General features: G+C 37.3%; 3 protein-coding genes and 1 long non-coding RNA gene across 5 annotated transcripts; 1 reads left to right on the forward strand and 3 right to left on the reverse strand.

Annotated features, from left to right (window-relative positions):
• Positions 1-295: 295 nt before the first annotated feature.
• Positions 296-4,785, forward strand: Rtc1 (RNA terminal phosphate cyclase 1). The gene is made up of 7 exons (XM_076817100.1): positions 296-520; positions 797-1,036; positions 3,006-3,172; positions 3,256-3,430; positions 4,141-4,291; positions 4,364-4,468; positions 4,547-4,785. The coding sequence occupies exons 1-7, from the start codon at positions 379-381 to the stop codon at positions 4,689-4,691; spliced, it is 1,125 nt and encodes a 374-aa protein (XP_076673215.1). The 5' UTR covers positions 296-378; the 3' UTR covers positions 4,692-4,785.
• On the reverse strand, positions 3,154-4,115 carry LOC143371703 (uncharacterized). Its single transcript, XR_013086104.1, has 2 exons — positions 3,512-4,115; positions 3,154-3,412 (listed from the first exon to the last, which is right to left on the reverse strand). It is a non-coding gene; the product is annotated as an uncharacterized LOC143371703 (long non-coding RNA).
• Positions 4,696-7,002, reverse strand: LOC143371649 (tRNA-specific adenosine deaminase 1). 2 transcript variants are annotated; one of them, XM_076817091.1, is made up of 3 exons: positions 6,314-7,002; positions 5,362-5,613; positions 4,696-5,086 (listed from the first exon to the last, which is right to left on the reverse strand). In XM_076817091.1, the coding sequence occupies exons 1-3, from the start codon at positions 7,000-7,002 to the stop codon at positions 4,807-4,809; spliced, it is 1,221 nt and encodes a 406-aa protein (XP_076673206.1). In that variant the 3' UTR covers positions 4,696-4,806. The 2 variants fall into 2 exon arrangements, with proteins under 2 accessions (XP_076673206.1, XP_076673207.1); XM_076817092.1 differs by lacking the exon at positions 4,696-5,086 and adding an exon at positions 6,174-6,249 and having other exon boundaries at positions 5,473-5,613.
• An 80-nt stretch (positions 7,003-7,082) lies between these two features.
• LOC143371672 (uncharacterized) lies at positions 7,083-11,414 on the reverse strand. Its single transcript, XM_076817133.1, has 6 exons — positions 11,242-11,414; positions 10,186-10,266; positions 9,986-10,093; positions 8,509-8,795; positions 7,862-8,063; positions 7,083-7,222 (listed from the first exon to the last, which is right to left on the reverse strand). The coding sequence occupies exons 1-6, from the start codon at positions 11,300-11,302 to the stop codon at positions 7,083-7,085; spliced, it is 879 nt and encodes a 292-aa protein (XP_076673248.1). The 5' UTR covers positions 11,303-11,414.
• Between the last annotated feature and the right edge of the window lie 319 nt (positions 11,415-11,733).

The following is an 11,733-nucleotide window of genomic DNA, read 5'->3' on the forward strand; positions in this document are numbered from 1 at the left end:
AAAGGTCGTACTTTAAGCATTTGCTTCAGGAAGATCTTGTTCAAATAAGTACATGCTTCTATGACGTCACATGTTCTTAAGGCCATATCAAGCATTTGCTCAAGATGCCGCCTAGATTCATAGACGTGACTTAAGATCTTAAGCATTTGCTTAAGAAACGCTTATGAATACCGCCCTGTTGTCCATGCTCCCGGCACCGCACTACACGGTGTGTATTTAGTTGCGCCAGAAAACGGAACGATACGATGAGGAGTTGCGCCAGAAACGGCACTGTACGCTTGTGCATGAAGGTGGCGCGTAGGCGCTTCCGACATTCAAACATTCACCATTCCATGCTTCCTCGTGCTGTTTTGTTTATAACCACGAGTTTAGTAAAACATGCCGATAGAAGTGAAATCTAAGATTTTGACGTACGAAGGGTGTAATTATTTACGGTATCGTTTGCTACTATCTACGTTATCGGGCAAACCTGTGCGAATAACAAATATCAGAATCAAAGATGATGATCCCGGACTTAAAGGTTAGTTACTTTTCGAAGGTATATGAAAATCATAAATTTGTACACTCGTGTATTAACTTTTTGTATGTGGAATATAATTGCTTTGAAGCAAACTTTGACAAATACCTAACATCCTTTTAAACTTCGTATATTTAATCTACACATAACAGTTCCGAAGATCAATGCTTGTTTGATTTTATACAGGTTTTTAATTCACTAATCAGAATTCTGTTCACTTCAGTAAAGGTCACGATTTTCAGCAATTCTTTGTAATCCATTGTATATTTTGTTTATTAGAGTACGAAGTAAGTTTCATACGTTTATTGGATAAAATTACAAATGGATCAAGGATAGAATTAAATGAAACCGGAACTAATTTATATTACAATCCTGGTTTATTAAATGGTGGTGAGTTGGAGCACGATTGTAGCTTGCAACGAGGCATTGGATATTACTTAGAAGCAATTCTGATATTGGCACCATTTTGTAAAAAAGCAGTTGATGTAAAACTTAGAGGAATTACTAATAATACAATAGGTAGGTAAATAGTTTAGGTGAAATTTGTATTATTAAATATTTACCAAAATCTTAGCATTAATTACACTAGTTTACAATAATTTCTTGATGTAGACTCCGCTATGATATTCTTATGTAAGGTGGTCTCGTAAACTCAAAAATCGACATAAGACGAAATCCTATGGATACGTTTTTAAGATATCGCCCGATGAATATTTTGGTAATTTTTTAAGGAGACGACCCAACGTTTTTGGCCATATCTTGCGTTAGAGTTGACCGATTTGATCTCGACGACTCTTAAATTAAAGATAATTAAATTGCATACAATTCTTTCCTACAGTGTTTTCCAATCGGACCAATAGTTTAGGCGGAATCCAGCGAAACTTAAGAAAAATGTAATGTTTTGCGGCCGAAATTGAAATCGAAAATTCACTACATAGCCTGAAAGACATGGAAATTATCATGTGACATCCAGTTTCTTATTTTTTACGTAAAGTGCGCACCTTTACGAAGAAAACAAGACCAATCTGGGCAAAATCCATGCACAAATAAGGAAGTTATGGGCGAAAGCGCAGGAGAGCCTATTTTCAACTTTTTCCCCATTTTTGCATTTCTTCCGGTTTCTTGGCGAATTACGTATTTGTCTTCAATGAAAACCAATTTAAATGTATTTTATTTTATTTTTGTTTTCAAGCAATTCTAGCTCTTTCTGTTTCGTTTGCCGCATTGAGATCTGTTTCTCCTACAAGGAACCAGGCATAGTCACCCATCATTGACTCATACCAGAATCCTTGGTAGCGTCTCAATACTTTTCATCTGTTGATGAAATCTCTCGCTATATTCATCGCTTACAACACCAAGATTTGGTGGGAAGAAATCCAAATGCGAGTGGAGGAAATGGATCTTCAAAGACATCTTAACGCCTGTATTGAGAGAATAAAGAAGTAAGAAGCATGTTACGGCAGAAGATCGATACAAATGATATTATTAGATACACCACTGCCACACCGATTTTTGTATAGTTCTTGAGCAAATCATTGATGATTTTCACAAAGTCTGGACTTTTATTGTTGCCAAGAATACCAGCGACGACCAATCGAAACGAATTGAATGCGGCAGGTTCATTTCACGATAAATGCAATTCAAATTACTCACTTTCCCGCAACTTTTTGATCTGTGGCCGATCGAAAACGCCTTTCTTGATCTTAGAGTCGGAAAGTTTCAGGAAAATGATCTTCAAATATATGAGTGGACCTGTTTGTAATAATTTCATTTGTATCGATCATCTGCTGTAACATGATTTTTACTTCTTTATTCTCTCAATATAGGCGTTAAGATCCATTTTCTCTACTCCCATTTGGATTTCTTCCCACCAAATCTTGGTGTCATAAGCGGGAAAAAATAGGGAAAAAGTTGAAAATAGGCACACCCACGCTATCGCCCATAACTTCCTTATTTGTGCATGGATTTTGCCCAGATTGGGCTTGTTTTCTTCATAAAGGTGCGCACTCTGCGCGAAAAATAAGAAACTGGATGTCACATGATAATTTCCATGTCTTTCAGGCTATGTAGTGAATTTTCGATTTCAATTTCGGCCGCAAAACATTACATTTTTCTTAAGTTTCGCTGGATTCCACCTAAACTATTGGTCCGATTGGAAAACACTGTAGGAAAGAGTTGTATGCAATTTAATTACCTTTTATTTAAGAGTCATCGCGATCAAATCGGTCAACTCTAACGCAAGATATGGCCAAAAACGTCGGGTCGTCTCCTTAAAAAATTACCAAAATATTCATCTGGCGACATCTTAAAAACGTATCCATAGGATTTTGTCTCATATCGATTTTTGAGTTTAGGGGACCACCTTACATAAGAATATCATAGTGGAGTCTCGATCAAAAATAATTTTTTGGATTTTGTAAACTAGTTTTATTATTGAAACTAGAATTTGGAAGAAAAATTATTATAATTATGTGGTTTAATTTTTAAGATCCATCTGTAGATAGAATTAAAGCAGCTGCTCTGCCCATACTAAAAAGGTTTTTAGCAGGTGATAATGAAGTTGTATTTAATATTAATAAAAGGGGAGCTGCACCACTGGGGGGCGGAGAAATTTATTTCAAATGTCCTGCCAGTCGTTATCTGAAAAGTACTCAGGTTAGTTTTATTCTTTAAGTCAAAAGTGGCTTCTTTTAATAACTACATTTCGTAACTTTATTTTAAAGAAAGTTTATTTGTAGTTTCAGAATAGTGGGATGGTAAAACGAATAAGAGGCACTGCATGCAGTATACGCGTTTCTCCTGCTATTGCTAATCGAATTGTAGAATCTGCCAAAGGTGTTTTGTTGACGTTTTTACCAGATATTTATATTCACACAGATCACTGTAAAGGTGCATCTAGTGGAAAATCACCAGGTATAGATATTTTTAACCATTGCCTTCATTGTATTCTTATGTGTATTAATTGGGTAATTATTTACTGTAGCGATTTCTCACCGATTTTGATGAAATTTGGATATGTTGTAAAACTCCACATTTTGAACAACTTTTTCCTATACATGTTACCGCCGCACAGTCTTAGTTTCCGAGATATTTGCGAAAAACTTCTGTTGATTTATTCTGACGCATCGCATTCCACTTTTCAACTTGTATCGGATATTAGTATAGGTTGGGGTTAGATTAGCGCGAGGGCGCGCGCCAGCTCGCGCGCGCGTAAAGCATGGTAGCAAATCAATGTAAGTTTGGAGATTTCAACCAGAAACTTGCGGATGCCCGTCAACCCCGACTCTGTTCGGCGGCGTCGGATATTAGTGTGGGGGCTCCCGGCAACACCTCGGCTCACATCGGTTCGCCACTATGCTTTACGCGCCCGCGAGCGGGAGCGCGCCCCCCGAGCTAATCTAGCCCCAACCAATACTAATACCCGAGACAAGTCGAAAAGTGGAATGCGTTGTGTCGGAAACGAAGGTCGAGCGGCGGTAACATGTGTAGGAAAAAGTTGCTCAGAATGTGGAGTTTTACAACATATTCAAATTTCATCAAAATCGGGGAGGAATCGCTAAAGTAAATAATTACCATTAATTGTTTTAAATATATATGTATATACTTACATACCAATGTGCCAGGTTTTGGAGTAAGTTTATCAGCTATAACAACCACTGAAGTTGTTTTTAGCGGCGAAGCATTTTCACCTCTTATGACAACAGGTTCTTTACCTTGCGTGCCAGAAGACCTTGGTAGAGAAGCAGCTATGAAACTAGTTGACGAAATTTATAGGTAGAGTAGACAATTTTAGGTGATACGACATATGAAATAGTCAAAATAGAACGTAAGTTTTTGTAATTTTAGAAATGGGTGCGTGGATTCACCTTTCCAATGCATCACTGCAATGTTCATGGCACTAAGTAAGAAAGACGTTTCCAAAGTTGTAATCGGACCTTTAACACCAGCGATGTAAGTAACTGTTTACTGTAATTTCTAACAAATTTAAAAAGTCAATGTATAGATAAAACCAATTCCGTATCCTTACAGGATACAGTTGCTACGTGATTTGCGGGATTTTTTTGGAGTTGTTTTTAAAATTGAACCGCTAAAAGATGAAGATGAAATATTAGATCAAGTTGTTTTAACTTGTGTAGGCGTGGGATATACCAATATAAGTAGGCGGACATTGTAAAAGATTATATTGTACTCATATTTTTATTATACATATTAGTTTTTATAATTGAAATTAATAAATTATCAAAACATGTCCTTGTATTTTAAAACAATATTTTTTTTTTATGTATTCTTTATAAAACAAACATTTGCAAGCGATTTGGTTTGGAAGGCCACGCACGGAATAACTCCAATTTCATTGTGTTCCATAAACTTTGGTAATTTTTAGACCACTTTTTGCAATCCAAATAAGTAACTTTTTTTGGATGCCTTATATTGCAGTCAAAATTTGGATACTTGTCACAAATCCGTAAAAACATTTCAAAAAGAGCTCGCCTGGTTACAAGTAAATTGTTACCTTTTTTCCTTTTAGTAGCTCCTTGTTTTCTACCCTCCACTGCAACTTCTGTATTGCTATAAATGAAAGTTTATTATAATTACTTTTACTATTGTAAGAACAGAATTACATATTTGTAAAGCGCGACAAGACGTCCGCCGTGTAGCGTCTGGCCGAAAGCAAAGGGTGATCGAGGTAGGCCTCCGTCCGCAGCCGACCAGCCGAACGAACGACACGTCTGCGTTTTATTAACCTTCCCCGATTCCCTTACATTATTAATTATAGTTAATTACAAAGGACGCTCTCGTCGGTATATTTTAATGCCAAAGAATTTTTAACATCAAACCATTACCGATTTCTTACAGCAGACCATATGATACTCGATGGACATGGATGCTTTCTTTCGTGGTTTCTTCGTTGTTCGAAAGAAATCTTAGCTTGCATGATTTTTAATTCATGCGTCTCCTTATTGAATCGTTTGTACAATCCACGTTCCATTGATTCTAAAGAAAAAGGACATTTACCTCCAACTGTAATAGTTGCCATTTTTATTGGAGGTATTAATATTGATAAAAGTGAACCTTGTAATCCAAGAATATTCCACCTAGAAGATATGCAAAAGATAAATACCATAGGATATTATTCCGGAAGGGATCGGTGGCCGATCGAGATGAGGTTTGGGGGGAGGAGGTGTGGACCCTAAATCTAAAATTGTAGCTTCGGGTATTTATTAGTTTCCGAAATATTAATAAAAAATTATTGTTAATTTTTTTTGGAAATTTTGTTTGGACGTTGGTGTAGGCTCCACTACCCGGGAATCCTCCCGTCCCCCAATTTTTTAATTTTGTAACTACAGTCTCATTTTTAGCATTGCCAAACTCATCGGTTCGCCACCATGATATACGCGCCCGCGAGCGGGCGCGCGCCCCCTGAGCTAATCTAGCCTCAACCAATACTAATACCCCGGACAAATTGGAAAGTGGAATTGTGTCGGTATAAGTCAACAGAAATATTGTTAAAAGGGGGGACCGTGGTAAAGTGATTAAAAAAGATCGGTAAGGTGTATCCTCTTATGCACAATTACCCCTGTATCTTTTGAACGCATTAATTGCCGAAGCTAAAATCTTATATTTGGGGTCTTTCCAAACCCCTCGTAATACCCACCACCAAGTTTCATCTCGATCGGCCACCGGTCCCTTTCGGAAGTACAGCCATCCATCCCATATTCTGTAGAGGGTGCCTGAAAATTATCGAATAAGCCAAAACTGTAATCATAAGTGTCACTTTGTGTGGTTTATACTTACTTTGCCATTTTATCTGAACACGACAAACTAAGAGTAGGATTTCCCCTCCCTGGTTTAGTCCGCAATGGTCCAGCAATATGATAATTCACTCCAGGTAAATAAGGATCTTGATGCTCTTCTGTTTCAACACATTTTGCACCTGTTCTATATATATCTTTAATTACTTGTCCTTTTTTATCATTACTTGATTCCATTATTACTTTTCCTTCATCATTATAATCGTCTTTCCTCTGTTTTATTGGAGGTGCATTATCTCCATAGAACTCTTCTTTGGGAAATATAGAACAATCTCCACAGGGTGTTTGACTTGTGAAAAAATGGAACGATATTCGATCGTTTAGTTTAATTTTTGCGTTCTCATCCATTATAAAGACATCACTTTTAGCGCCACTGAGTAGTAGATCAATTTGTTCATACAAGTATCTTAAAAAGGCACGCCTGGAAAGAACCTCGGCATGGGAATCACTTAATCTACAGCCTTCCTCGTACAATTCCATATTTATTAAATCTATCTCCCCTAAGCACTTTGTTCCTGTAGCAAGAGCTGCCAAAGACAATAAACCATCGTGCTTTCTTAACAATATACCAGATAAAACAGTCCACTCTTTCTCTGATGGTTTACCAGTTTTATTTAGCTTTCTATACTTTTCCGTGCAAAGCTTTGCAACCTGATCAGCAAAATCCTCCATGCTATTTGGTTAATATAAAAGTAACATCCATCAAGCCAATATTTATGGATTAGTTGATACGATTCATTTTTTTCATTTGTTCAATATACATTTGAAGGGTCCCAGGCATATTTCTGTTGAGGCAGAGAAGACAACACTTTCATACTTTCCTCGTCAATGGTAAAATCCAGTTGTATGTTATCTCTTATATGTTCTCTTTTTACAGCTTTGGGAATGACACCTGCAATAACATTGTTGAATGAAACTTGATGGTAATATCAATTAAAAGAGTAAATTACCGGCTGTACTTCCGAAGGGGACCGGTGCCCGATCGAGATGAAACTTGGTGGGTATTACGAGGGGTGTGGAAAGACCCCAAATATAAAATTTTAGCTTCGGAAATTAATGCGTTCAAAAGATACAGGGGTAATTGTGCATAAAAGTGTACACCTTATCGATTCTCTTTATTCACTTTACCACGGTCCTCCCTCTTAACAATATTTCTGTTGAATTATACCGACACAACGCATTCCACTGTCCAAATTGTCCCGGGTATTAGTATTGGTTGGGGCTAGATTAGTGCGGGGGCGCGTAAAGTATGGCAGCAAACCGATGTGATTTTGGCGATGCTAAAAATGAGACTGAGGCTGCAGAATTTCAAAATTAAAAAATTGGGGTCCGGGAGTTCCCGGGCAGGGGCGCCATGCACCAACGTCCAAAAAAAATTAAAAAATTTTTTTTTTATTAATATTTTGAAAACTAATAAATACCCCAAGCTACAATTTTAGATTTAGAGTCCACACCCCCTCCCTACCCCTCCCCCCAAACCTCATCTCGATCGACCACCGGTCCCTTTCGGAATAATATCCAAATTACCTACCAATTCTTTGTTGTAAGGCCCACTTTAATAGTAATTGTGCTGGTAATACGTTAAGTTCGGAAGCTATTCGTGTTATAATCGGATCTCTTAAAAGACTGGTATTACTGCTAGTTCCCAGAGAAGAATATGCTTGTACATGAATGTCTTTTTCATTACAATATTTAATTAATTGTTCCTGACGATAATGTGGGTGACATTCAACCTATAATATAAAAATATAATATACTATCATAACCAGTGGTGGATTTAAGAAAAAAGGCCCAGGTGGCAAACGTTGAGGGGCCCATTTTTTCTGAAAATAAAGAGGTAGTTTACTAAAAGGGGGTAAATGCACAGGAAAATATAGAAACAAAAGTGCTTGAATAAAATCATAATTTATTTTTGAAGACAGGGCTCTTGAGGGTGGGAGGGGTCTTCTGAGCTGGGCCCATTATTCGGGAAACTAAAACGGTAATTTACTGAAAACGGGCTCAGTGTAATACAGAAAGAGAATATAGTTTGGATAAAATCATAATTTCTTTTTAAGGATGGGGCCCTGGTGGGGCCTTCCGAGCAGGGGCCCAGGTCGCAACTGCTCATCGGCCGCCCTGTTAAATCCGCCACTATTCATAACCACTATAGACTAAATATTGTTAGAGTTATATTACTTGATTAACAGCTGGTGGCACATCTTCGCAATCACGCTGTAATTGTTCTAGATGATTTACTGTGTAATTAGATACACCTATAGATTTGAGAATTCCTTGTTTCTGTAAATCCACTAACTTTTTCCAAGTCTTTGCTCGTAAACTTCGATTGTTTATAGAATTTTCAGGTATACGAGATGCACCTGGCCAATGAATCAAATACAGATCAATATATGCAATATTTAGCGCTTGAAGAGATCTTTGTACGGATTTTTCTATTCCTTCTGCATTCCCATTTTCACTTGGCGCTGTTATAAAATACAATTTCAGAATATTTTGTTAACAACATTAAATGTTAATATATTCACTATCTGGACCATGTATACTGCAATTGACAAAATAGTCTTTCAGTATTCATACTATACTACATCAGTTATAAGCTTAAGGCCCGCTGCCCACATCCGATTTTTTAACGTGCGGTGCTTTTGCGTTGCCGAAATTACGGTTCAAGCAAAAGGGGTACATGGACGTGCGTCGCATCAAACAAATGTACATCGCCTAATTTAATTTATAGTACTTCAAACCGCAATTACGTTGCCGTACCATCGCCGCACGTTAAAAAATTGGATGTGTGCAATGGGCCTAAATTAAATTAGGCGATGTACATTTGTTTGCGGCGCAATCGTCGCAATCGCATATATGGTCTTTCAGTACACAATAACCGATACGGTTAATGTACACATCCGTTATTTCGCCGCAAAATGGTTGAATTATTGCTAACGTTTCTACAGGAGTTATAGCAAGTCTCATCCATGTATCTTGTGATTTGATTCTGTCCGTTATTGTTGCTGTTAGCTCATCAAATGATTGAACACTCATTCGAAAATAATTACTGAATTTTTTCTTAAATCAGCTAAAGATGTTGAAAATCTACCTCGCCTAATTCTCAAATCAATAAAAGGATGCACCCAATACAGTCTTCTTTTTTTGAAAAGAAAATATGTATTTGTATACAAAATAGGCAAAAATTGCACGCTTCCTTTGATATACCTCCATTTTCGATAGCAGCAGAAAACGCACTGACCATCATTTTTTCCGGCAACAAGCAGTCGCCGCGAGTCTCACAAATGCATGTGTACACCTTTTGCCTGAACTGTAATTCCGTTAACGCAAAAGCACCGCACGTTAAAAAATCGGATGTATGCAGCGGGCCTTAGGCCCGGTACAGACGAACGGTTTTCGGCAGTTTGCCGCTGCGTTAATTCGTGGTGAAGCAATACGTACGTTCGTCAAAACGAACGCAAACGTACTGCCTAGTCGCCGCAAAACTTTGCGTCCCGTGTGAACTTCATATACATTTATGTTCTGCTAAAACGCGCGCGGCGAACCGCTCGTCTGTACCGGGCCTTACGATAGACTTTGCTATGGTCTAGCATATAAAAAATGATTTGTTATTTCAGTCCAGTAGTAAATGTATTAATTATTCATGGCTACATACATAGCTTGGTTGTGATAAAAATATTGTTTCTTTCAAGATTATATTTGGGCAATAAACTTTTTAAAGCGTAACCAATGTCTTCCTCATTTCGATAAACTGCAGCTGTGTCTGTACATATATAATAAAGGAAAAGAAATATACAATACTTTTAGGATATATTTAGAATCCAATAATTACTTTTATCTGTGATCTACACATACCAATAGAACGAAAACCTGCTTTTAAGCTTTCATCAACAACCTGATATATTATATCCCTCCCTTGAATCCTGTATGTCCCAACTGAAAGTAACATGATTCAATATTTTATAATCAACGACATATCCTATATTAGGTACAGTCTATAACTTTGTTTTATCTTAAAATCCAGCAATTAAAATAAACAATATACCAAAAATAAATAAATGAAGGTACTGGATGTTTTTATTATTATTTTTATATTTTCCTTGTTTTATACCATTATACGGGCATAATATATATTTCAAATAAAGTTACATTGAAGTGTGTATGTTAATGTAAAAGCCTGAATATTGAACCAATGTTGGTAAAGGCCTGAACTAATGTTTCCCACTGGGGAGTATGGTACACCATTAGAAATGGTTGAAAAGCTTCTACGTAGAGAAATCCAACAAGTGTGGTCATGACTACTCTGTAAGAGCCAAAAATAATGTCCCGCTCTGATTGGTAGTTGGTAGGGACTTGGGGTTAGATTTATTTAGCAGTGCCCTGTGAGGGGGCCCCCTAATTTTCCAGAGATTTAAAATAAAAAATGTGTTTTAAAAATGGATTGTCATGGGGATTTGAACAAGCAACTCGTGGATCGTACGCATCCGCAAGTTGCTGGTATGCTGCCTACCTACCCAGATAGCACACAGACGTCTAAAGACGGCTAAAATACGTTCTAAAGATATTTAGAGCTAAAACGGACGTAAAATTGGCGTCTTTATGACGTCTGTGCTATGTGTGGGTATTTACGTACGTTTTAGAGTACGTTACTGAAACGTTTCTATATCTTAAATCTCAAAAGTTGGCGGGCCTTCTCGTGGGGGGGGGGGGGGCGCTAAATACATCTGACCCTAACCTACTACCGATCAGAGGGAACATTATTTCGGGCTTTTACCAACGTTGGTTCGTAAATCTTAGGTTTCACCGGTAATTCTTAAGATCTACCGTATTCGGACTTTTACAGTAACATACAGTATACAATAATACACATCAGGAAACAAAACAATATCTTGTATGCCCTAATAATCTTACATCCAACAAGAGGCATAACATATCCGCTTGAGAGACGAACATTTTGCATTGAACCGCTCATAATAACATTTCATGTACATAACAATGTTTCATTTCAGTTTCATTTATAAAATTTATCAACAAACACATAATCCCATAGCGAATTCGGCAGACACGCACTGGCACTGCACTGGTTCCAGAAACTGTTGTGCGTGACTTTGATTGGTTGATTCTTATAGAGCTATCTTCGTATCTATCAGCAACAACCAATCAATGCCATGTATGCTAATTTCTGACACTACTCATCGGTATTTTACACCGCGATGCAAATGCATTGATGACATGTTGCAAATGTACGTATATGTCGTTTTTAAGCTGATTTCATACGTGTCACTTGTCGCAAATGTAGTAAATAGAAATATTCATTATTTCAAGGTTTTAACAATTAAAGTGTTGGAAAAATATAGTTCTTTCTGACTCGCTTGTTGGTTGCAAGCGAATACTGTAGAGTAC

The sequence above is a fragment of the Andrena cerasifolii genome, chromosome 7 (genome assembly GCF_050908995.1).
Source record: "Andrena cerasifolii isolate SP2316 chromosome 7, iyAndCera1_principal, whole genome shotgun sequence".
NCBI lineage: Eukaryota > Metazoa > Arthropoda > Insecta > Hymenoptera > Andrenidae > Andrena > Andrena cerasifolii.